Source organism: Puma concolor, chromosome C2 (genome assembly GCF_028749965.1).
Source record: "Puma concolor isolate L17-30 chromosome C2, mPumCon1.1.hap2, whole genome shotgun sequence".
NCBI classification, from domain to species: Eukaryota; Metazoa; Chordata; class Mammalia; order Carnivora; family Felidae; genus Puma; species Puma concolor.
Window position 1 is genome coordinate 103,953,309 of NC_141675.1, and position 27,478 is coordinate 103,980,786.

Here is a 27,478-nt window from a genome sequence, read left to right on the forward strand (position 1 = left end):
TAATAATAGTCATTCTGTGAATTAAAAATTTTTTTTTAATGTTTATTTTTGAGAGAGCGAGAGACAGAGTGTAAGCAGGGGAGGGGCAGAGATAGAGGGAGACACAGAATCTGAAGAAAGCTCCAGGCTCTGAGCTGTCAGCACAGAGCCTGACGTGGGGCTCAAAGCCATAGTCCACGAGATCATGACCTCAGCCAAAGTAAGACACTTAACCGACTGAGGCACCCAGGTGCCTCTCTGTGAATTTTCTATATGTTGTCTCATTTAATTCTCATGGCAACTCAATGGCGAAGATATTATTATCATTTTATAGATGAGTAAGCTGAGGCTCAGAGAGATTTCCTAACTTGTCCAAGGAGCGTGTCAAGGTGAAACTTTGTAGCAGAAGAAGAGCGACCGCTGTGCTGAGAGGCACAGCCAGTGAGATGAAACGGATTAGGTGAATGTGACCCCAATTTGGTCCACAGGTAAAGGTGGCCTTGGCAACTCAATTCCGCAGGGGTGGTGTATGTATAATCCAAGATCCTTTATGGGCCAAAAATTGTTGTCCTTCCTGGTGAATGAAGCCTCCTCTGATCTCCCAAATCGAATCTGGCTTCTCTTTCTCACATCTGCATACCTTTGGCACTTAGGCCCTGTCTCCCTGTATTATGTATGGTTTCATACGTACATTTCAGTGTTCCCAAGTGTCTTACAAGCTTTCTGAAGGCTGGTTCTGCATCTTACTCCTATTTGTATGCTTTCAATACCTAGCAGCATGCTTACCATGTAACAGCCCTCAATAAACACAATTAATCTCATGGAATCAGCTGATTCATATTAAACTGAACTACATAAAGTTGAATCAGTACTTTCCTGTACTGGTCTATCAGCATTACAGCCTTATCCTACTGGCTACAAAATCCAAGTATAATGTAGCAGCTTTGTTTTTATATTAGGGCTTGGGTTTTAAACAGTGTTTCCCAGAGCTTTTCTCTTCTTATGATCTCTAAGAGAAAAAAAGTTGGAGGCATGAAAATTGGCAATATTTAATTATAAAGACATAGAAATGCTCTTTGAAATAAAATTGGAATATCTATCTTTGAAAAATACAAAGATCAAGTGGCATGGATTAATGAAGCTCATCAAGAAGACTGTTTACAACTTTGATGCTTTGTACTTAGAAATTATTACTTTAATATGATGGACCTTGGTAAGCTCCCATGGTCTCTTTCATATCAATGAAATATAAATGTTAAAAAAATGAGAGATCAGATCTAATATTATAAAAACAATTTACAGAAGAAAAAAGAAAAGAAAGAAAACTTTATTCTACCAAGAAGCAAGCTGAATTTAGTTACTGCTCTGTCATCCCAGCAATGCAATCAGACCCAATAAACTGCAAAGGTCTGGAAAATGCAATGTTCATTTAGAAAATTCTGATAAGAAGTGATGAAGGGCATGGTGCAACCGGGCATGATTTAATGACATCATCAGCATCAGTAAAAGATGAAGAGTCAGCCAACATGTTGGAGGAGAGGATACTAGCCCTGATAAACATTGTACTAAACTTTCAACTGCATTCGACCTATTGAAAATAAGCTGGTGACAGTATTTATTTATTTATTTATTTATTTATTTATTTAGAGGGCGCACATGCACACACATGCAAGCAGGAAGGGACAGAGAGAAAGGAAGAGAGAGAATCTGAAGCAAACTCTATGCTCAGTGTGAGTCTCACGACCGTGAGATCATTACCTGAGTCAAAATCAAGAGTGGGATGCTTAACTGAGCCACCCAGGTGCTGCAATATAGCACCTATTTTTATGCAGTTACTTGAGATTTTTGCAGAATCTCTATGTGGGAACAAAATTTGACCATAACACGCGGTAAAGGAGTCAGTTTTCTACTGATTTGACAACAGATGGGCTTGTTGTCCTTGACAGCTTAAGATAGAGTGTAACATGCCATCATTATCAAGTCAAGCCTCAATTTACGAGTGCACTTTCCTTCCTAGGACTGATGGAATATCCCATCACCCCTGGGGTAGTGACTATTCAGGCAGAGAATGGCACAGCAACTACATTCCAAGAAGGAGTAAGGGTTTCCATAAAGTCTTGTGCTACATGCAGAAAGTAGCTCTTTAATGAAGCTCCACATGACTCAGTTGCTATAAGGCAGAAACTACTTTTAAACTACTTCATAGAATATTGTTTTGCCTTGAAAGCTAGAGCTTTTGGTTTTATTATTATCTCAATTTGTGAATAAAATAAAGCCTTGCTGAGAGCACACAGAATATGGTCTCATCTCTCCTTATCCTGTCCCCTCCACTTAAGTACATTGTCCTCCCTCTTACCATCATGACTATTGAGCCCTTAGGGCTTCTGTCACCAGGTCGTGGGAGAATGTACTTATCATATGTTAACAGTAGGAGCTGGATTAACTTGGAGAAATTAGCTAAAATGTTGGAGAAACACATTCTGTTTTTGTATTCATTTTTAGTGTGACCATTGCAGGTTTAAAAACTTGCTACCACTTGAGACACCTTAGGTTTAATGTGGCTTGGAAATGTAGCTTGAAGACTTATACAATAGACTTCTCTTTTACTAGATGTAGTAAAACTGATCCTATCTGGTTTGAGGTGAAGGGGTCTTCCAATTATATGGGGGCTTATTATCATCTTGAGATCTAGGCCATTTGTATTACCCAGGCTTCTCTTCTGCTCCCTCTTTCCCATTTATTTGCTGATTGAAACATCCACCAAGGAGTGGTATATAAAGACAGACCATGAGGGGTTTATAGACTTATCCTTCAGGTATTATTCATTCATTCAACAACTATTTTAGTGGGTACTTCGTACGTTCTAGGCACTTTTCAAAATCTATTTTAAGCACATTTCATAAACATTGTTCCCAGTACTAGAGTTACAAAGCTATATCAACCATTTTATTAATGTTTTTTTAAAATTTTTAAAAATTTATTTACTTTTGAGGGAAAGAGAGACAGAGTGTGAGCAGGGGAGGGACAGAGAGAGAAAGGGATACAGAGTCCGAAGCAGGCTCCAGGCTCTGAGCTGTCAGCTGTCATGGGGCTCGAAATCACGCACTGTGAGATCATGACCTGAGCTGAAGTCAGACGCTTAACCGACTGAGCCACTCAGGCGCCCCTCAACCATTGTTTCTTGTGTGGGAGAAGACAACTTCAGGGGAAGTTTCCAGTGAGATGAGTTGCAGTTTTCCATGAAGACAAATTTAATTGCGGGAGAAGAAAAATTCCAGGAAAGGAAAGAGCATGGCTAAAGATCATGAGGCTTGAGTGGAGAGGATGCATTAATCAGTCACATTTGAGGCTATCACAATAGCATACTGTACTGGCCTTCTCTAAAAATTCTCTGTATTATTGATGTTTAATAATTTCTATTGGTTATCACTATAGACAAATCAGAGTAATTGAAAGATATGCCATTAATACAAATGTATACAGTCTAGCAGTTTAAAGATGTCAATCTGTTTTATGATATGGTGTTGGAATCACAGACTTCTTGATGAAGCTTTGAGGTAATGCATGCCAAGGCATTTTCCTCATTATACACTGAATAATTGATAGTTGACAATATGTGACATTTATTGAACATCTGCAATTCACTAGCTAGTTTACAGAGCACAGAATCACCAAGGGACCCTGCCCAATCAGCTCACTATCAAAACTCAGTCTGTCACTTGCAAAGTCTTCCATGCTTCACTAAATTAAAGCAAAGAAAGCATTTCTAGGGACTCACTGCAGAAGTGAGTGGGGCCGTATTTTCTCTACAGGTAGCTCTGTGGGCATTATTATTAGTTCCACAGGGAAGCAGTCTTTTCCCATGGTTCTGGTAATCTCAAAAGATAAATTTGATGACCTAGTATAGATTTGAAGTAGCCTGTTCTATCATGATCATGATGCTTTCATGATGCTTTTTCTGCTATAACCTACAGTTGAGCTCTCAGCAGTGTGACTTTCTCAGGCTCAAAATCTAAGTGCATGTGTTTTAGTCTGGTACATATAAAAACAACATTGGTGTAGCATTAAGAGATTTAAAGTATTGCTCGAAATTCTTGCTTCCTTGGGGAAAAAGGAGGGGACTTAAGATAAAGGAGAGGAATATGGAAAATAAAAATGAAATACCATGGGTATGTAGGGGGCCTAGGGAGAGTAAACTGAGAATTTTGTGTTCTGGGTTGGATGTGGCAAGAGTCAAAAGAGGCTGGATAAGAATGGCAGAAATGGCATCCCATTGATTGTTTTTGGGTTGCTGTGTTAGTTTGCTAGGGCCGCCAGAGCAAATACCACAGGTTGGGTGGCTTAAACAATAAAAATTTCCCACTGTCCTGGAGACTAGAAATCCAAGAGAGGGTGTTGGCAGTTTTGGTTTCCCGAGGCCTCTCTTTTGGGTTGTTTACTGCTGTCCTTCTGCTGCCTCTTCACAAGGACATCCCTCTGTGCATGCATACATTCCCCGTATCTCTGTCTGTCCTAATTCCTCTTCTTATAAATACAGTAGTCAGCTCAGATGAGAGCACTAACAGCCGCATTTGAACTTAATTATCCCTTCAAAGACCATTTCTTCAAATTCAGTCGCATTCTGAAGTATGGGTGTGTGTGTGTGTGTGTGTGTGTGTGTGTGTGTGTGTGTGTGAAGGGGAGGGCTGTTAAAGATTCAACATATGAATTTGGGAGGGACACAATTCAGCCACTAACAAGTAGCAAAGAGAAAAACCCTTCAAATGTGTGTAGTTCTGCTTCTTCTAATCCTTGTTTCTGCTTAAGGAATAGGAGTGTTTGGAAGGTCAGTAGAAGATATCCAAGGGAGGAAAAGAGGCTCCATGAGGATTTATCAGCTGGTGATGTCTTTCCTTGGGGAGACTGCCTTTCTCTCTTGGATGGAGGAAAGTTCTGAGCAAGATAAGGACCGCTCCTCTATATTCCCTCTCTCCATCTCCACTGAGCCAGTTTCCATCCTGGGAAATTCCAATATTGTTAAATGATTTGCATCTCTGGCTCATGTGTTGAGGCCAATGTAAAATGTTAGTTCTCCTTCCTACTGACAGTGACCAACAAATTGATGGATTCTTTTTTTTTTTTTTTTTTCTCATGGAAGGAAGATCCATCAGGGCAGGTATGTATGGGCAAGAGTGACTTGGCAGAAGGGAGCTTGACAGGAGGACTTCTATACTGCAGCAACATTGGTTTCATTTTTAGGAGTCTATTCAGATAGAATTCACAAATTTCTCATGAGCCCAAAAACTAGATTATTTGGTTTATTCCAGGTTACATAGTAGACATTAAATGTATTATTATGGTCTTTTTTTCTTTGTTATCCATTTTCTCAAGGAAACCTGAGACTATTATCCTTTGAAACTAGAAAATCAAGCTTAGTGCATGTTTTCAAGGCTCTTGAAATTCTGATTATTCTCATACAGAGGGTTCTTATGAGGAATAGACATTTAACTTAAAAAAAATTTTTTTTTAATGTTTATTTATTTTTGAGACAGAGAGAGACAGAGCATGAACGGGGGAGGGTCAGAGAGAGGGAGACACAGAATCCGAAACAGGTTCCAGGCTCTGAGCTGTCAGCACAGAGCCCGACGTGGGGCTCGAACTCACGGACTGCGAGATCATGACCTCAACCGACTGAGCCACCCAGGCGCCCCGACATTTAACTTTTAATAGAGGTGTAATGGTTCCTGAATCTTGGCCTCTTTTGATGCCCCTGTTCTCTTTATGTTAGAGAAATGCTATATTCTCCACAATCACCATCAGACTTTCTGCTCAGGATGGATACTCTTTGGGTTATTCTAGATGAGCATTTATTTATTTATTTATTTATTTATTTATTTATATTTTTATTTTAATGTTTATTTATTTTTGAGAGAGGGACAGAGTGTAAGTGGGGGAGCGGCAGGACAGAGGAAGACACAGAATCCGAAGCAGGCTCCAGGCTCTGAGCTGTCAGCATAGAGCCCAACGCGGGACTTGAATCGTGAACTGTGAGATCATGACCTGAGCCGAAGTCGGACACCCAACCAACTGAGCCACCCAGCGCCCCTCTAGATGAGAATTTAATGCTAGAAAGAAGAGAACTTTAGGTGGGGGCAAGAATGGAGGGGTAGTCCTAAAAAGGAAGATGAGAAAAAGAAGAGACTACAAACCCAGAAACAATAAGCAGCATTAGGATTCAGCCCAAGATAATTAAACAAAGATATTTCATGTTCTGATTGAGATATAGTTACAAAGATGAAACCATGATAGAGATTGGGGGTACGTTTCTGTACCAGGAGAAGGTGAAACACAAAAGAAACGGTAGATATATGACCAACTATATAGTATTCTATCATGCACCCAGTTCTCTTGAAAAATAGTTCTGAACTCCTAAATTGATAAAATAATGGGAAGAAAATTAGTAAATCCAGTCAGGTCTAATGAGCCTGGTTGCCTGAACTCCTTAGCATATGATGACATGCCCCTTTCTAGGGAAAAGTCCTGCTAGTGGGACGTTGATAATAATAATTATGAATATTAGTTTTTCATCCCCTCTGGTATTTATGGGGAATTTTATTTAGAAGAGTTAGATACAGGAGGAAAGGAGACGTCACTATGGAGTGGTGATATCCACTCTAAATACCACTGTTCAGTGGTGAGAGGCTACGTAGTTATGGGGGTCCCTTAAAAGATGGAGTGATTAGCTTTGTCAGGAAATGATGTTCTGAATAAGGCAACAACCAAATTTACCAATTCAGTGGCTACTGGTCACAGGGTAGAGAGTGCTTCTTCTAGGAATGGAGAGGGACAAGTGGGAGAATGAAGGAGGAAGAGATTGCCCTCAAAAGAAAGACTGAGAGAAATGTGTTACAGAAACTAATACAAAGTCAGGAGGCTACTGTGGAAAAGACTCAGGCTCTAAAGGAACAATTCACCTCCAACCTCCCTGTGCCACACCAAAACTGAATGATTTGGTTGAAAAAGGTATGGAATTTGGAAGCCTGAATGATGTGGATTCTCAATCCCCATATGCACATTTTACATCAAAGCCTGTTGGCATTTTTTGTTGATTAGTTGTTTTCCAACAGCATTACACATTATCACTCACCAGACCCAGGAGGATACTCCATCATTTACCACACCACCAGGATAAGGTCTAAGAGCAAGCCGTCTACTCTGGACACTGTTCAGTCCCCATCCAAGGTAGAAACATATAGCAAATGCCTCTGAGCCAGAAGAGCAGGATAACATCAGTGTTTCAACATGGAAACTTGCAAGTAGTTTCTTCTCCCTTCAGCTCACAGTAATTTTCCACCACACCCTATTATTTCTTCCAGCAGGATTCATGAAATGAAAGTCTTTATGCCTTATTGAAGAAATTTCAGGCAACGAATAAAAAGAAGGTGGAGCGTTGAGCCGATGGTGGAAGATCCCTGACATCACATCACAGGCTCATTTCTTTTACATGTTGGATTTTTTTATTCCTTTATTGTTATATTGCATTTATGGTGCAATGAAGATAATTCACACTCAGCAATAAAATGAAACCAAAAACTATTTTAAAACTGTTGTGTGGCTTTGGTTATAGACAAAACCGTGCCTGCTCTAAAAAAATTTTTTTACAAGATTCTTGGAGCTTACCTCAAATAATAGACTTGTGGCAATTTGATATAGGAGGGGTATGGTAATAGTAAAAAAAAAAAGAATATATATATATATAGGGAACCTGGGTGGCTCAGTGTGTTGAGTGTCCAACTTTGGCTCAGATCATGATCTCATGATTGGTGAGTTTGAGCCCCACATTGGGCTTGCTGATGTCAGCCTGTCAGCACAGAGCCCTCTTCAAATCCTCTGTTCCCCTCCTTCTGCTCCTCCCCTGCTTGTGTTCTCCATATATATATATATATATATATATATATATATATATATATATATATATCTCCCAATATATATACATATATATGTAGTCAGCAAATTTTACATTAGAAACAAAAGTTTATTTGAGTGTCTAAAACATATCAGGCATCCTCTGGATGTTGTTGTGTTATGATATAAGGGAAAGACAATGCAATTATGTGCAAGAAAGATCCCTAGACTGAAAATTGAAAATTGTCAGAGAATATCTAGGACAATCTGTTCCATTTCAAAGGTCTGCAGTTTGAGTTAGCTAAGTAATTTTAAGAGGTTGTTTTTTTTCCCCCAGAGGAGGAAAAATGTGCTTACCTCTTTCTTTGAATTGCCAGTTATTCATTACATGTCTGTAAGTACTATGAGCAAAGGTCAAGGTACGAGCCTTCCTTACATGTGTGAGGTTTTTTTCCACCTTTGAACTTTTAAAAAGGCTTTTATTACGGAGTGCCCCGAAGATCAAAGTGTCTTGTTTCATTACTTTGCATTCTAATAACGTGCTAAACTGGGCTATTTGCAATGGTTTTTAAAGGGGTTTTGTTGAAAGAAAATGGAACCAGCATGAGAGGAATCTGGATGCATTATCTTCCTTTCATTTTCTATGAATGAATCGCAGAAAATACAAATACAGAAAACGCTGTCTGGTCTTCTCAAGTCAAGGCTGGTGTATAATAATTTTCGGCAGCCTATTGAGTGGATATATAGCCTCAAATCAGAAATTAGATATTAGTATCTAAATGGAATTTTTGTACAGAAAGTTTTCTTTGCAGATTTTTGTTTTCTGGTCAGTCTTGACAATATTAACTTATATCCACAAAACGTACACTTCCCATTACGGTTACCTATGTGTGTATCTTTCTTTCCTGGTACCTCTAACTGGCTTCTTCTGTTCCCATGGGTTCCTCAGCCTCTGATTTCAGAGGCATGCAATACTCAATAAGTTCACTAATATTTTCCATAATACAAAACTATATTTTACTGGAAAATGACAACCTGTTGGTAGCTAACTCCACCGAAGACAGAAAAACCGTGTGTGTGTGTGTGTGTGTGTGTGTGTGTGTGTGTGTGTTTATTTTTTTTACGGAAACCACATATTTATTTAAAGCATATTAACAGTTCTCTGCTAGGATATGCTAAATCTTTTTATTTTATTTTATTAAAAGTTTTTTTTAATGTTTATTTATTTTTGAGAGAGAGAGACAGAGAGCAAGCAGGGGAGGGGCAGAGAGAGAGAGAAGGTGAGAGAGGATCCTAAGCAGGTTCTGTGCTGTCAGCCTGATGACCATGAGATCATGACCTGAGCTAAAATCATGAGTTGGAGGCTTAACCCACTGAGCCACTAAGGGCCCCTAATTCTACATCTTAACGTGACAACAATGAACTCACTGTCTTCTGCCTTCCAGACTGGTCATTTTTTGTGACTTGCCCATACTATTAATGGCAATGTCATTTCTCCAGGACTTCAAGCTTAAACGCATGGAGCAACTTTTGCTCTCTCTTTCTTTTCTACCTCCCTCAGACCCTTGAAGAACTAAATGAAGCCACCCACACTTGTATTTCCCCCCTGCTTTTACTATTACCTGTTGATTCCATTTAGAAATACCTACTCCCAAGTTTTCCTAATCAAGACTTTTTATGTGTACCTTTCTCTCCATTGGCACCACTCCAGTCCTCATCTCCATTGTCTCCTCTCCACTTTACTGCAAGTCTTCTGAAGATGACCTTTCCTGCCAAGTAAGCCAGCAGATCATCCAGTGTATCTCTTTCCCCTTAACAGCAAGACTCCCCTGCTCAAGAATCTATTCCTCACTTTCTATTGCAATGCTATTCCAACTGCACTCCCTGCTTCTGGTCTTGAACCCCCCTAGTCTAGTATTCACATGCATCCAGAGTGATCTTTATGAAGCATGAATTTATTCATGGGATTCCATTTAAGACCTAACCCTGGCTTCCCACTCCTTATGGGATACATTACAAATTCTTCAGCATAGCATTCAGGGATTTGCCTGCCTAAACTTGCACCCCCACCCCTCTGCCCCACTTTGCTTGCCACACTCTAGACACGATGAGCTACTTAACTGAATGTCCACGCAGGTTCAACTCAGCACTCCACCTAGAATGTCAGTCCTGACTCTGTCCACCTGGCAAATGTAGCCTCATCTTTCAAGTGCCATCGCTTCTTTGGGATCTTTCCTAACCCACCTCTCCGGAGCCTGACTTCTCTCAAAGCACTGTAGCACCTTAATGCACTGATTGGTGCTTTAAAGTCCATTAAGGTGGTAGAAACTGTATATTGTCTCTCGTTGTCTCCATGTGCCTTCTCTCCTCACTCTCTAGTTAGAGACATTGGAAAACTAGACACCACACTGAGACACCTTAGCAGCCCAGGCTCTGGGTATGAAAAACGTTGCTTTCCTTTGCTTTGCTGCTACCGTGCAGGCCATGGGGTGTGAGTGCACAGAGGCGGTGGCCAACTCAGCATTCCTGCACATGGAAGCCGTCCTTGTGGTGATTGGGGGCAGTTGTGGTGGCAGTGCTGTCATCAGACTGATGCCCTCTCCTCCACAGCTTCAGGGTGGGAGCCGGAATTCAATTGTCAGTGGCAGGCCCCTGATTTTGGCCCTTCTGTCTCTTCCAGAGGTTTTATACCTACTCATTTTCCCATGTTATATTCCTCTGGGTCTGACATACCTGGAATGGTCTCTGTTTCCTGCATTGAAACCTGATACTGTTGGCCTGTATTAAACTGTAACCCCTTGAAGGCAGAATATGCTTACATTCTTGGAACCCACCGCAGAGCTGGCTCTCACCAAACAGATGTCTGATGCACTGGATGAGCTAATAATGGCCCGAAATCATGTGTCACACCAAGCATTTAAACCTCAGCTGACACTCTTCTTTGGTGCTCTCCTTCCTTATCTGGCCAACCTTGTCGCTTCCTGAACTGTAGCCTGATGATTTCAGTTATTATATTCCGTACACCTATGTATGTCTTGCCCCTTTCCCGTCTCTGTGTTCTGATGGCTGTGTCTGTCTAGAGTGTCTTCCTTCCTATCAGCTCACGTTTACCATCCCCGGCAGGAAAAGACTTATAAATCACAGCGCATAATGAACAATTCTCTACTGATGCTCAATGATGGAAAGAAAGTATGTTTCTGGGGCTTTCTGGTATTACTTTTTGTCTCTTGGTTAGGAACAGTTTTGGCTACTAAGTAAAAGGAAAACCAATTACAATTACTTAAATTAATAAAGATTAATGTTAAGTTTCGTTTCACCAGGAAATCTGAAGATGAATGACTGCTGGCTTTGGGACAGCTTTATGTATTCTCTTAACTTTTCCCTCAAGGAAGCAAATGACACCCCACATCCAGGCATTGTGCTTGTATTTAAGACAGAGATGAGGAAGACAGGAAACGGAGCCAGCCCTGCCTCTGCCTTTTATCAGGAGAGCAAAAGCCTTCATAGAGCCACTAAGCCGACTTCTGCTTCTGTCTCAGTTATGAGGACTTGGTCAAATGGCCACCCCTTGCTACAGAAGAGTCTGGGAAAGCAAGTTTTCAGTTTTAAAAGTGGAAAGAGGTAGGGCGCCTGGGTGGCTCAGTCGGTTAAACGTCCGACTTCCGCTCAAGTCACGATCACATGGGTTGTGAGTTCGAGCTTGGTGTCGGGCTGTGTGCTGACGGCTCAGACCCTGGAGCCTGCTTCGGATTCCACATCTCCCTTCCTCTGACCCTCCCCCACTCATGCTCTGTCTCTCAAAGATGAATAAACGTTAAAAATAATTTTAGAATAAGGTGGGAAGAGGAAAGTTGGGGAAATGGCTAATGAGTTAGCCAACCCAAGATGACTACTATATTTTCTAACTCATATGTAACCATCATTATTTTGGGGGCAAGTTGTTGGTCTCATACCTTCAACAGTTTCCAGAGAAGCTTACCACAGTGTCACGCACATGGAGTATAAAGACTGTCAGTTAGACGGGTAACTGAAAATCAATGTAATGAAAACCCTACCATTGTCTAACATGGAGTTGACTGAGATGAAAATATACCAGCCAGGTTCAGAATTGCACAAAAGCAAGAAAATAAGTAAGTAGGGTGTGAGTTCCTTTCAGAGATATTTCACTATTATCCATAGAGGGTCACTGGCATCTTTCAACATTATTACCTCAATAGTATTTGCCTTCTGTATTTATTATAATATGTCAATGTCACTTCTTAATTATAATTCTTAGAAATTGCATACCATTGTGCATGGTTGGTAGGTATAAGCATCTTATTTTTATGTTTATAAATTGTCACGTTTGTGAAGAGTAATAAGATGTTGATTCATACAAAGTTATTTAAATGAAAGGGGGAGAGTGTAGTTTGAAAGATTTGAGCCATTGTTTGTGACTAGCAAATGAATGTTGTAATGCTGAAATGTCTACTTAGGAAGAGCTGAAGAGTCTCTTATCCCAAATTGACTCTTCTTAAATGAATTCTTTTTTAAAGTTTTTTTTTTTTTTTTTTTTTTTTTTTTTTTTTGAGAGAAAGGGAGAGAGAGAGAGAGAGAGAGAGAGAGCAAGGGAGAGGCAGAGAGAGGGAGAGAAAATTTCCAGCAGGCTCCACACTGTCAGTGAAGAGTCCGATGTGGGGTTTGAACTCATGAACTCTGAGATTATGACCTGAGCCAAAACCAAGAGTCAGATGCTCAACCAACTGAGCAACCCAGGAGCCCCATTAAAAAAAAATTTTTTTTTTAATCTTTATTTTTGAGAGAGAGGGAGACAGAGCACGAGCACGGGAGGAACAGAAGGAGACACAGAATCTGAAGCAGGTTCCAGGCTGTGAGCTGTCAGTACAGAGCCCGACGCGGGGCTCCAACCCACAAACTGTGAGATCATGACCTGAGCCGAAGTCGGACACTAAACCACTGAGCCACCCAGGTGACCCACCCCATTTTTAAAAAAAATGTGTTTTGACTCTCCTTAAAATCAGGATCAATCATAAGATGAGTAGATGATGTTCTCATTTTTAAATGTCCCCTCGCTATTATTTCTCCAGTGTTTTTGTATCATAAACTACAGTAATGTTAAAATGAATCTTGAGGCAGGGTCCAGGGAGGTGGCTAAGACAAAGAATCCTGAAGGTATACTTTGAAAAGGAACAAGATTTACCTTTCAGACCAGAGCGTGGCTAAGTGGGGTTGACATGGGGAAGGGGAAAGACTTTTGGGGGTTGTGTGCGATGACTCTCAGGCCTCTGTTTTAGCGTAGCTAATGGAGCCTCCTGAGCGCCTGTTATCCAGGCCAACCAGTACCGTCTGGTGCTTTGAGGCTGGCCACTTAATGTAGGAGGGCTCCGCTCAGATTATTAGAAGACCTGCTTCTATGATAATCACGCTCTTCCCCCCTGTAGAAATTAGATATTACAGCGTTTACTAATTACAGGCGAGTGGCCCTGGTGCCCTCCCAATGGTAGATTGCTTTGAGATGGCAGCCGGAAATTGAGGTAATAAAATAAATCCAGAAGAGGCTTGTCAAGCTTTTCTTGCCCATAAAATCAAAATAAATATCATATTTCTGAAGTTCTATGGAAGGAAAAATTGGAAAGATAGCTCAAGTTGCTTAGTAAAGAGAATTTTGCGATCAAAACACCACCACATCAGCCACTGTTAAAACAAAAATGCAATCAGGAAAATTACTTGAAATGTTTATGTTTACTTCCAGTTTTCAAATTAAAGTAGAGCATCATGTTCCTTTGGGTTGTCATTCAACTTCTCTCTTCCTCTCCTGATTCCTATAAATGTAGTAGCGGATAAACTACTTTTTTTTAGAAGTAAAATGACTATCTCAAAACTGACAATTTTTTTTTTTTCTGAGAGCCTCATTGCTTGCATGATGCCCAGAAATCACAAACACATCTAGTTCAAGATTTTTATTCAGTAGATACTCATTTTTAATTTAAATTTTTTTTAAGTTTATTTGTTTATTTTGAGAGAGACAGAGACAATGTGAGTTGGGGAGGGACAGAGAGAGAGAGAGAATCCCAAGCTGGCCCCACACTGTCAGTGCAGAGCCTGATGCAGGGCTCTCACTCATGATCTGTGAGATCATGACCTGAGCTGAAACCCAGAGTTGGACACTCAACTGACTGAGCCACCCAGGCACCCAAGCATTTATTAAACAATTTTTTAATGTTTTTATTTTTATTTTTGAGAGACAGAGCATGAGCAAGAGGGAAGGGGCAGAGAGAGAGGGAGAACACAATCTGAAGCAGCCTCCAGGCTCCAAGCTGTCAGCACAGACCCTGACAAGGGGTTTGAACCCCTGAAACATGAGATGATGACCTGAGCCAAAGTTGGATGTGTAACTGACTGAGCCACCCAGGTGCCCTTTGGTGTCCTCATTTTTTTTTTTATGCTTATTTATTTTTGAGAGAGAGAGAGACAGAGCATGAACAGGGGAGGGGCAGAGAGAGAGGGAGACACAGAATACCAAGCAGGCTCCAGGCTCTGAGCTGTCAGCACAGAGCCCAATGCGGGGCTTGAACTCACAAACTGTGAGATCATGACCTGAGCTGAAGTCAGATTCTTAACAGACTGAGCCTGGGTGACCTCATTTCTGATTTTAAAACTATCATGTAAAATCTTTGCTGAGTGTTATTGAACTACCTTAGTCTGTAAGTCCTATAGCCCTAGGTTGAATGAGTTTGAACACTTTTTAGAGGTAACTAGGTCAACTAATTTCTCATCACCACCAGGACCTTTCCATACAGCCTCTTGGACAACTCCTGTTTCACCTTACGTTTTAGTGACTTGGCATTCAGTGCTTTGTGAGCGACAGCAGTTGCAAAGCTGGTGTTCACGGTCCTTCCTTACATTTACCCTCAACCTCCCTTTTCCCTGAACCTGTACCTGCCCAGTTCTGTCTTTTGGAACAGAACAGAATGTGTATTTCTTGAGCTGGGCCAGCATAGCAAATAGTTGACTGATGGCTGGCAGGTGAAAAAGTTTCCCCTGGAACACAAGCCTAACATTACAGTGAAGTCCAAATTCTGTTCTGACTGCCTTTAGTTCCTCCTTCCTTTTTCTTTCTGGCTGATCTCTTTTCTTCTTTCTTCTCTTCAATCGGAGAAAACATTATCAACCCAAGAAACACAGGAAGTCAGTGCTGGGCTTAGAACACAAAATGCCTTCATCTCTGGTGCTGTGTAATAAACTATGCAAGTGAAGGAAAATTACCTACTTTCCTTCCCTGTACTCCCGACCTCCTGACTCAGATTCTTCATGTTCTTTGTGTGTGTGTGTGTGTGTGTGTGTGTGTGTGTGTGTGTGTGCATGCCATCATTTCTGATCAAATTCTGATCCGAACCTTGGGCTCCATTTACCATATGGGGAATGATAGGAACAACTGTGCAGGAAGGTTAAATAAATCTCAGCGTGGATAGAGGAGCCTAGCAAAGATGCCTCATGCTTAAAGTGTGGATCCAAGACCAGGAACAAAGACTTTTCTGGCCTGACAGCGCAGGGTGAGCTTCGCCCTCCGACCAGCAGGGGGAGCGCGTGCTTGCAGAACTGGTGCTTGTCCGTGGCCTTGAGCGTGGGCGTTGGTGCGGACGAAGGCGTGGAGGAGGGCTTGAGCCAACAGCTGAGGGTCGGGGGTCCCTGTCTCCAAAGGCCGCGCGGGACGCGTTGGAGGACATGGGTGACAAGTATGCTACTCTCCAGCGGGCCCAGCTGCATCTGGATTTCATCCACGCCAACTCGTGAGTGCGCAGTGGAGCCTGAACAAGGGAGGGTCCCCATATAGTGAAGAAGAATTTGGTCCTTCTAGCGAAATACCCAATTTGGGAAAAAAAAAAAAAAAAAAAGAACTTGGGTATCTGCTTTATGGAGATATCATTTATTTAAACTTGTTTGCATAAAAATAAAAAGGTGGTAACGGTACATATTCTGAGCTAGACTAAAACTTTTTTTTAATTTTTTAATTATTTTTTTATTTTGAGACACAGCGAGTGCGTGCATGCACAGGGGAGGGGCAGAAAGAGAAAGAATACCAAGCAAGCTCCGTGCTGTCAGCACAGAGACCTGAGGCTGTATCTCACCAACTGTGAGATCATGACCTGAGTCGAAATCAGGAGTCCGGGGCTTAACCCACTGAGCTACCTAGGACCCCCTAGATTATAAATCTTTTTGTTGTTCTAAAATAACACCAAGTGGTAAGAAGGCCCAGCATTTAACCAAGTATTTAATTGTGGGTTAGCAGAACCACAGTCCTACCAACCTGGCCTATCTCTTCTGAATTCTCTGCCCAGCACACTGACATTTTAAAGATTAAAGTTGCTCTCCAGAGAGGAATTTGTATTTATCGATTCCAGCCTCTGTGGCCTGAGTCCTTCCAAAAATGTAACCTCTCCCAGGATGGAATCCTCACATTCTAGTTATTGCTTAGAGCACCCTGCTTCTCTGTCGGGCCCAGATGCCTTTCTGGTACTCATCGGGTGTTATTTCACATACTCAAGATTGCAGAGGCAGATGACAGAGGTTTTCTGTTCCATCATTTCTAACCCAGCACAGCGTAGCAGTGACTGCTGTGTGATTCATAGTAGGTCAGTTTTGGGGAATCTTATAGTAATTTTGGATTTACCAAAAGTACCATCTGATGCAAGTGATGTACCAGGTTTGAAACCACAGAAATGGAAGTGTAAAGAATGCCAGGCAAGGATAGCCTAGCTGCTTGGGACAAACATGTAATTAAAAAAAAAAAAAAAAGTAAAACAGGGAAATTTTTGGCAGGTGTTTAGTTTTGTTTGTGTGTGTGTGTGTGTATGTTTAAATCTCCCTGGAGAAGAATTGCAAGTTGGAAAGGATGGAACACCTAGTTAAAAGTTAACTGAAGCAGAAGACGAATGACAAAATAGCAATTTTTACTTTAAGAAAAATGCTGGAAGGACTGTGAATTTTATCTTGAGAAATTTCCTCAGCTTCAGTTTTGTGTAGTTACCCCAGCTGTTCCCCAGCCCCCTCCTCCCACAGTGGTTTCCCCTGGCCTGTATCCCATTATCAGCTGGTGGTCAGATAACTTAATAACAAAAGTGACAGCAGCAGGAAGCAACAATAACAAAATTAGATACAAATTGGCATCTCCTCGGCTTCTCCAGGTAGATTTTCCTTTGAGAATTCTCTCAGTAAAAACAGGATCGATTTTTAAAAAATTCTCTTTTGCTTCTCTCCCGTGGTCCATTCAACTTGAAGTCCTCTTCTCGCTATCACTAATTATGTCTCAGATTCCTTCCTTCCTCTGGACTGCCATTCCTTTAGTTCCAAACAGCCACCATCTCCCCTGTGAGTTACTCCACATAGCCTCTAAATTGGGTTCTCTGCTTCCCATTCTTGCTCCCTGATGGTCCATTTACCTGAGAGCTCCCAGAGTGAGATTTTTTTTTTTAAGTTTATTTATTTATTTTAGAGAGAGAGAATCCCATGCAGGCCCCATGCTCAGTGGGGAACCCGACATGGGGCTCAAACCCATGAACTGTGATATCATGACCTGAGCTGAAACCCAGAGTCAGATGCTTAACCAACTGAGCCACCCAGGCACCCCCACCCCCCAAAAGTGATATTTTTAAAAAGTAAACCAGCTATGTCATGTCACTCTTCTTAAAACATGACAGTGGTTTCCAGTTACATGTAGGCTAAGTACAAGCTCCTGACCATGGGGTAGGTAGCACGGCATGACCCCGCTGTCTTGTGTCTCAGCATGATCTCCCTTTTTTACCATAGCCAGAGCATACTGGCCTTGGCTCCTTTCTGCTTCAGTGTCTTTTTGCAACTGCTTCTCTTGCTGGAGTGTTTCCACTCTGTCTCTGCAAGGGACTGGCTTCTCCTCATCCTTCAGGGCTCAATTTAAATGTCTTCTACAAAGGGGCGCCTGGGTGGCGCAGTCGGTTAAGCGTCCGACTTCAGCCAGGTCACGATCTCGCGGTCCGTGGGTTCGAGCCCCGCGTCGGGCTCTGGGCTGATGGCTCAGAGCCTGGAGCCTGTTTCCGATTCTGTGTCTCCCTCTCTCTCTGCCCCTCCCCCGTTCATGCTCTGTCTCTCTCTGTCCCAAAAATAAATAAACGTTGAAAAAAAAAAAAATTTTAAATGTCTTCTACAAAGAGAGGCTCTCCTTGATCACCATATCCTCTTCCCCATCACCCTTCCTTTATAACATCTAACCAAGATTTGCCATATCATCTTTGTGTGTTTGTTTACTTGTGTATTTCCTATATCCTCCCACTAGTTTGAGCCCCATGAGGGTGAAGACCATGTCTGACCACATTGGCATATGGCAGGCAGTCTGTAAAAATCTCTTCAGTGAAATAGTCCAGAAACTTCTACGGAATTTCTTTGTCAGAATGACTGCAGTTACTTTCCTGAAGTATTATTTATATGTTGCATTTTTGTGTATTGAACCCTGTGTTTTAAATTCACTAGAAAGGTTTGCGGTTCCAAATGCTGCTTTTGGAAAGCATATAACCTATACTTCTCATTTGCTCTGTTTTAGATTTTTATACACTGAACTTCTTTTGAGTGAAGGACATCTTTTTGCAGCAATAGTATTTAGTAGTTTTTTTTTTTTTAATTATAAACTTGAAAGCTGACTCAAGTCAAGAGACCCCATATCAGCATGTATTTAAAGTTTAAAATTTCCAAAAAAGGGATATGTGCATGTGTGGGTGTGTGTATTTTAAGTTTATTTATTTATTTTGAGAGGGAGAGAGAGGGAAGGGCAGTGAGAAGAGAGAGAGAATCCTCGCACTGTCAGCACAGAGCCTGACTTGGGGCTTGAACTCATGAACCTAAGATCATGACCTGAGCTGAAGTCAAGAGTAGGATGCTTAACTGACTGAGCCACCCAGGCACCCCTATAGATATATTTTAAAATAAATTTTCAGCTAATGTCTTATGGCCTGAGGTATTTGGAATCACTGAGACACTGTAGATGATTTTTCTTCCTGTACAAATGAGCAGATGTGTTTTGATAAATGGGTCTCTCTTGTTTCTGCTACCTGTTTACTAAACATAAAAAGAAATTGCAGACTGGATCTTCCCTTAATGCTGTGATAAAGTTGCTGATTGAAATATCCACATCAGGAAATGAAAAGCAAGTGTGGGACCCTGAAGGCAGCCTGATTTCACCCACAGATGAGCATTCAGCCTTCAAAGCATAAATAGAGACACCTGTCTAATGTGTTTTGTTACCCAGGACTTGGCAGGAGGGGATTTAGCAGAGTGACCACAGGTAATTCAGAGGAGAAAAGGGCCTACTGAAAAAATATACATAGATTATATCTATCTATCTATTTATGTGTCTGTCTATCTATCTATCTATCGACTAATGGGGCAAACAGGGGTCCCCTGCCAGTCTCTGTACATGCTGATGGAGTCTTAAGGCCTTTCAGTGTGCCAGGATTTTGATCAAGATTTTTCAGAAATAATTTTATCTTAAATAAGACAATTTTAATGACAAGTTCTCAAAAAAACCCAAACCACACTTGAATATTGTTTATAAAGCAATTTTAAAACATGTAAATTTGCCATAAGTACAGAAAGCTGCTTGAAGTCTTTGTTTTATTAGGAACAGATGGGCTACTTTGGCAATTGTGTTCTTAGGCTCGGCTTTGTAATGGACCACATCTACTTCAGAATCTTGACCATGCTAAGAAAGTTGTTTCTGAAATAACTCCTTAATAGATTATCTGTCCTGAGCTGGAGGACATTTGTCTGCAAGTACCTCGAAGCTTTTAACACTGATTACAGAGTTGGTTTAACTTTTGGTTTTCCCTCTTTCTTCTTCAGCACCACGCACAGTTTCCTTTTTGGAGCGCTGGCTGAATTGCTGGACAATGCAAGGTAAGGCTCGTCCATGAACTACCCCTATGTAGTAGGAGGTTATTGGCAAGGAAAAATTGACTTCAGACCCAAGGGAGTGAGAGAAATGTGATCAATAAGGCAATTCTCAGAGCAGCGTCTATAAACTTGCAGCCCTCTTAGCAAGTCTAGCCTGCCTTGTGTTTGTTTGCCTCATAGTGGGAGTTTGCACCGTAGTTCTAAGGAAAAGGAGGAAGAGAAGGGATTGTTTGTAAAGTTTAAGAAACAGGAGGTGCCACATAAAAAAATCTGGATCCCTTGCCTACCCGCCCCCCCCTCCTTTTTTTTTTTAAGTAGCAGCCTCGAGGTTGCTCAGGGGTCTAAGGGGCTTGGCATGTGCTCTCTTGGGACCAGGCTGTGCCTTCATCCTTGCCATTCTCAGTGGTCCCCATGGCCAACCTGAAGTCCTTCTGCAGCAGACACTTGACTTTGCCAGGGCTGCTCAGATGCTAGAAATTAATATCAAATGAAGCTGTTTACTGGACTTAGTCAAGATGTTTAGTTTTCTCATGAAGAGGGTCTTTATAAAGTCCCTGAGAAATTATTCTATATCATTTAAGACTTTGGTGGTTTCCTGTGATTGTCAAAATGAAAACTAGAGGATATTAAAACAATGTTGTGGACAGCAAGAAAAAATGTGAAGAGATGGTTTGGGGCCTCTTCCTTTTTTTTTTCCCAGCAGTAAAAAATGGATCAAATATGTATTAATGTAGATACACATGTACACATATGTTGAGACATATGTGTATGCTTTGACATGAATAATTCTTTTTTGTTTGTTTAACTTTTAAATTTTACTGAAATCTAAGTTAGATACCGTTTCTTCCTGATACAACAGCTGATCAGAGAGAAAGTACCTGGGCTAAAGTACAAAGCTTATTATGAAATATCTTAATATGCTGTAGAGGTAAATGATTTTTCTGTGCCTTACCCCATGGCATTTCGCTGTGAAGAAACTGTTTCTTGGGGCGCCTGGGTGGCTCAGTTGGTGAGCATCTGACTCTTGATTTTGGCTCACGTCACGATCCCAGGTTTGTGGGATCCAGCCCCACATAGGGCAGAGCCCTACTTTCTGCTGTGAGCGTGGAGCCTACTTGAGACCCTCTTTCCCTCTGCCCTTCCTCACCCTTTCAAGTTAAAAAAAAAAAGAAAAAAAAAGTGTTTCTTTGAAAACTTCCATTTCAGTGCGGTGGCATTTATGGAGGACCTATTGTGTATATGGTATTTTGTATAATGTACAGTTATGGAATGGAGATAATAACACTTTTGTGTCATGTGGCTGTGGTAAGGATTATGTGAGAAGGCTTAAAAGTACTTCATTCAGTGCTTATTTGACACACAGAAAATGCTCAAGAAATGGCAGTGATAGTTCCAGAATTTCTATAAAGGAGGAGCTTAAAAGCAGCAATTGGCTAGAGGAAGGAGCTAAGGGCCCAACTTTGAAGGCTTTGAACAAGTCAACCTAGCAATTCAGATTTATTTGGCGTAGTTTTGGGTTGGGACTGATGGAAGTGTTGGAAGAGACTCAGATTTTCCGATTAGAATCCCGGTGGCTGTTACTATTCTGAGCTTCCCTTCCCTCAACACATCCACTGCTGCATCAGCTAAGGCCACTTTCCTCATCGTCTTTCTCCTTTCTCTCACACCCCTCACAGTAAAACCAGGATCTTTTGGCTCTTGCTCTTTTTCTTTTACAATTTCCACTTAAAAAATAATTTAAAAAAATACACAAATAATATCTGTGTGTTGTAGAAAACTGGAAGAACAAGAAAAAAAAAAAAAGGGAGTCGTCAGTAATCTTGTCACATGGTGGGGCAGGGGGCGTCAGCATCCTTCTTCAGATTGTAAATATTTTCCCCTTTGCAGGCCATATGTTCTCTGTTGAAACTACTCAACTCTGCCATTGTGGTGTGAAGGCAGCTATAAGCAATATATAAATGAATGGGCATGATAGTGTTCCAATAAAACTTTATTTATAAAAACAGTTGGTGGGCCACATTTGGCTGTTGGACCATAATTTGCCAACCTCGGATCTAGAGAAAACCACCGTTTTGATTTTTTCCTTACAAATATGGATGTGTTTATCATATATGTTCTTTAAAAACATGTGATCATCAGCTCAGGTCTCGATCTCTGAATTCAAACCCCGCATTGGGGTCCATACTGAGCATGAAGCCTACTTAAAGAAACAAAAACATATGATCATACAGTACATATTACTTAGTATTTTGCTTTTTTCTTTTCATTTTTTGGGCACTAAAATATATCATGAAAATCTTTCTGCAATTTATGGATTATTTTCCAACTAATTTTTTTAAAATAATATCCATTTTTGTTGAGCGTTTTGTGTAGTTACACCACTAAATTCCATCTCTTCTTTTAAAATTTCTGAGTTTCAGGTTTTGTAATATTCTCAAATTATGAATGATCATAGGTCTTGGTATATAAAGGTAGAGCAAAACATTTTAGTAATTGTTTTGAAGCAATTTAAGTGGATTTCTCTATTGTTTGGTACCTGACAATAGGTTACACCTCACATGAGGTGTAATTTTTTTAAAACATAATTTCATATTGAGGCAATGATATTTTTATATTGTTTCCAGAGATGCAGGGGCCGCAAGACTTGATGTGTTTTCAGGTAAGCATATTTGTTTTCTCCTCTCCCCCTTTTTTAATTCTAATGGAAAAGCCTGTAGTGATTTTGCTTTTATTTCATGAAATCAAAGCACATTTTATAGATTTTTAATGTAACTTAAGTGCTTTCTGAGTGCAGTGACCCTATGGGGAGCCAGGTTGAGAGCAGTATGCTCTGCGAGTAGAACTGTTCACTTGTTAGGGGACCCATTTACAAAATTAGATCTTCCAGGGTTTTGTGAAAGCTTCAGAGTGATTTGGAGCCGTCAGTTTGTCTGCTGCAAGAAAACAGTTTTATTTTAAAAAGCACATTAACTTAATGGCTATTCGTAATTAAGTATACCTCATTCTCGACTTATCACAGTTTTAAAATGTGTAAGTGAATGCGAAGTATGAATGTTTGAGGGCTGTGAAATTCAAACCAGGTGTGTTTTCTTCACTGACTTCATTTTTAGTCACCAAATGTTGATTGTCCTTGCTAGTTCATTTCATTAGAATACGATGCAAATGAGATCCTGTTCTGTATTTGATACTACCCAGATAAATGTCTGTAGTGTTAAAACTGGTCTCCAACCCTGATTCTGCCAGCTCTCCTATAAATGTTGGCTCTTGGTCACAGACGAGAGGATATGATCTGTGATGTCAATCTGTATCCATACTTAAAAAACAACTCAGGGTGCCTGGGTGGCTCAGTTGTTAAGCATCTGACTTTGGCTCAGGTCATGGTCTCATGGTTCGTGAGTTCAAGCCCCACATCGGGTGAGTGTATACAAGTCCCGCTTCAGGTAAAGCCCTGCTTCTGGCGAGTCCCACTTCTCTAACTCTCTCACTGCCCCTGGTGGGATTCTCTGTCTCTCTCTGGCCCTTGCTCACTTGTGCCTTCTCTCTGAAACAAACAAAACAAAACAAAACAAACAAAAAACCAACTCAGTTCATTCAGTTTTCTGAGTGTTTAAGATCCTGTGCTAGATGGGTGCTTCTGGTTCATGAAGGAGAGAGACACGGACACCTCGAGAGATCTGAGAAAACAGAATAAATGATTTTCTTCCTCCCTTTTACCCTCTAGGTTCTGAAAAGTTTGAGAAAGAAAACAAGAGAGTTGGTATCTGTTACTGATAAATGCTAGGTTGGTGTATGGAGCTTAGTATGAGAAATCCAGCAGATTTGCTGATCAAACCCCAGAATCAGACACTTGACCAACCTGTGGAGTCAGGCTTCCCCTCAAAACTGGTCTGCCTGGGGCAAGCGGGACAGAGCTCATGCACTCTGCCAGCAGCTCACTCCCCAGAGGGAACAGGAGAGATCTGAACTGAGCCTCCCTAAGTGATTCTTCCTTAGATTACCAATCAAGAGAGTGAGCTTGCTGCCCCAGGGAAGAAGTGAGTGGAGGGACAAAGAAGAGCCCCTTTACTAATATTAATGGCACTCCGTTCCACATAGAAGGAAACACCACTAGTAGAGAAAAAGTGGTCTTCCCTTTCATATCCAATTATATTGTGTACCATAGAGTAAGTGTTTCTTGCCCAGGAGAGACTCAAAGTAGGGAGGGAATGCAGAGAAAATACCTCATACTTAAGAGCTAGGGCTAAAGTATGAATGTGGTTTTTTGTCAAGTAGTATAAAAAGAAAAGAATATTCTTGTCTGAGGAATTACTGTGAGAAAAAGAATGGAGGTGGATCAGTTTAGAAATTCATTCATCTATTCAGTAATAGTTTATTGAGTGTCTGTTATGGATGAATGAAATGAACAGTTATTCCAGGTGCTAAGGATAGAGCATTGAGCAAAATGTTTGATTAAATATGTGTTCTAAGGAACATGCCTTCTGATGGGGGAGGGATAGACACGAATGAACAAATAATATACCAGGCAATGAAAAGTGCTAAAAGGGGGGAAAAAAAGTGGGATAAGAGAACAGAGAGTGATAGATTGTACTACTTTTCATGAGGCGAATAGAGATAGTTTCTCTAACCAGGTGCTATACCATCAAAGATCTGAATGAGGTGAGGGGCCAAGCTGTATAGACACTTGGAGAAAAAGCAGTCAGGGAACAATGAGTAGGCTAGGTTGACTGAAGCTAATTGTTAAAACCAAATAGATGAGTACCTTCAATACCATGCTAAGGTTATTTTCTGTAGACAATGACCATTGAAAAATTCTGAACAATAACATTTGGCAGATTAGTCCTGTGCTCTTTTCTCTTCAAAGAAAGCTACTTGAGCCATAGCATAATACAGGATGGTCTGTAGAAGTGTGAAAGGAGGGATAGCAGGGGTGTGGGGCTACACAAGGACCTACACAAGATTTCATGAGAATTTGAACAAGAGGAGAAGAGGACAAGATTTAAGCTGCATTTCATTCAGAGCACAGATATTACTGATGAAGGGTCAAAGGGTTGAGAAGAATTATCCAGAACCACAAAGTACAACAGATATAATTGGAATTCACATGTTATGTTCTTTTGGGTTTGTGGCAGGACACCAGTGGGGCACGACAGTTCTCATTTCTCCTACTGTCTCCAGCACTTGGCATTCTCTCTCTCTCTGTATCTCCCTCTCTCTCTCTCTCTCTCTCTCTCACACACACACACAATCTTTGCCATTTGCATTGAAAATGGCACTTCTTTCTTTAGTTTGTATGTGTTTTGTGAAGAGCTGAACTTAGGATTTTTGGTTTTAAGTTATGTATTCATAAAAAAAGCATCTATTCATGTTTTAAAATTTTTTATTGCAGCAAGTTGCAATATGGTTATCAACTTACCAAACTTTATTTTTCTTACAAAAATAATAAACCAGGGTCAGGGCTTATGTAGCGATAGATAGAATTGATATGGGATAAAGAATTCATCTAAGCATTGGGCTAGGTCTCAGAGTATTTACTGAGGCTCCAAGTTACTTTCCAATCTGAAGTTTTCTTCAGGTAACTTGAGGGAGGGCTATAAAATTCAAACCAACACGTTTAGACATTGATATTTTATCTGTTCATGCGTATTGGTTCTAGTAAACTTGGCTTTGCATTCAATATGTGTGTGTGTATGCATATATATGTGTATATATATACATATATATGCATACACACACACATATATATGTATATATATAAATACAAATACACACATATATGTGTGTGTATATATATGTATATATACATATATATGTGTGTATTTGTATTTATATATTTAGTGCTGACCAAGTGTCAGGCACTGGGTTAAGTGCTGAGTATACACAGTGCCTGCTTTTAAGGAACTGGCATCCTAATGTGGGGGTCTGTGGAAAATATGATGTATATCTTCACTTTTATGGGTGGAGGGCCCTTAACTTTCACCATATCTCTGAGGCAACTGTGTTCCAAAAAAAGCTACTAATCTGAAAGAGAAATAGATACATAAGCAGGTATTTGTCTGTCCTTTGAATGTTAGGAAGCACACATTACAAACTAAGTGTTCTTTATGGGCACCTGATGATGTGGGAAAATTAGGAAGGTGTCCTAGAAGGAACCTTATGTGAACGAAAAACCTAAAGGGAAAATAGGCCTTGGCCTGGTGAATCAGAGACTGAAAGGAACAAAGGGGCAGTATGTGCAGGGGCTTGAATATGGAGAGAACATAGAACACTGATGGAGTTGCAAAAATGTTTGAGATGCTCAAGATTAGTTAAAGAGAATATTTGTGTGGAAGTGGAAGGCTGCAGTATGGGTGAGGGGAGGGAGTGACAAGAGATGAACTCGGAGTGTATTAGTCAGGGTTCTTCAGAGAAACAGAACCGGTAGGAGATAGCTAAATAGACAGACACTGTAAGCAGACGGACAGATATGATCTGCCTCCCTTCCCCCCTCTAGATATGTATGTGTATTTATATATAATTTTCTATATATCTGTATCTATCTACGTCTATACATATAGATAGAGAGTTCGCGGGGGGAGGGTGAGAGGGTGGGATTTTAAGGAATTGGCTCACATGATTGTGGGGGCTAGCACGTCTGAAATCTGTAGGGCAACTGGTAGGTTGGAAAGTCAGGTAGGGCTGATATTGCAGTCTCGAATCTTCCAGGTAGGCCAGCAGCCTGGAGACTCAAGTGCAATTTCTATGTTGCAGTCTTGACACAGAAAATCGCTTCTTTGGGAAACCTCTGTCTTTGCCTGAAGGCCTTCAGCTGATTGGATTAGGCTCACCCACACTGTGGAGATTATTTGCTTTACTTGAAGTCAACAGATTGTAAATGTTAAATCTATCCACAAATGTTTTCATAGCAACATCTAGACTAATGTTTGACCAAACAGCCAGGTACCAGGGCTTAACCAAGTTGACACATAAAATTAATTGTGAAATGCATGCTGGTCCGCACTCTGCTTTGAGCGGGAGCAAGGAGTTAGGCAGCTGTTGCTGTAATCCAGAAGAGAGATGATGGTTTCCTGAGCTAAGGCAGTGTTGTGAGGATAGAGACAGTGGTCAAACTTGAGAGCTTGAGAGATGTTGAGAGGAGGTGGAATTGAGAAGACATATGGAGATCCCGAGGTTTTGACTCGGGCAGCGGAAGCCTAATGCGGAGTGATGCCATTTATTGAACAGAAAACATCAGAAGGAGAAGTAAATCTGGCAGAGAACGTGTTGTGGTTTGTTTTGGAGATGCATATTTAACAGATAATAGAAATTAATCTGGAATCCTTAGTTTTAAGGATTGGAAATAAATGAGGCCAAGCTTCAGGGTGGAATGTAGGGGAATATTAAATTTTGAGGCTATGATGGTCTGCAGCAGCTCATTGGGGTTTATAGAAAAAGTAAGCACTGCATATGTCTCTTGGGAATTTCAAGTCTTTCCCACCTATTCACCAGAGAATGCCCTTCTTTCTGCAAGCTCCTTACATGAGACCTTTATCCCAAGAGCTGCAAAATCAGTTGTTGCATCTATGCAGAGCCTCTTGAGGCTTGGATCAGGGGGTTCCCAGTGCTGATAAACACTAGAATAATCAGGAGAATTTTTATTCCCGTGACTCATCCAAGACCAGTTAATCCGGAGTATCTCTACATGATTAAAATGTTCAGC

The 27,478-nt window shown here is 40.9% G+C and overlaps 1 protein-coding gene across 1 annotated transcript in view; it reads left to right on the forward strand.

Moving 5' to 3' along the window:
* Nucleotides 1-15,531: 15,531 nt before the first annotated feature.
* The window catches only part of MORC1 (MORC family CW-type zinc finger 1), a 167,044-nt gene continuing 155,097 nt past the window's right edge, over nucleotides 15,532-27,478 (forward strand). The window contains exons 1-3 of the mRNA XM_086675499.1: nucleotides 15,532-15,653; nucleotides 19,732-19,785; nucleotides 22,407-22,441. Of these exons, the coding sequence (XP_086531625.1) occupies nucleotides 15,589-15,653; nucleotides 19,732-19,785; nucleotides 22,407-22,441 (154 nt within the window). The 5' untranslated portion in view covers nucleotides 15,532-15,588. The remainder of the gene's footprint in view (nucleotides 15,654-19,731; nucleotides 19,786-22,406; nucleotides 22,442-27,478) is intronic.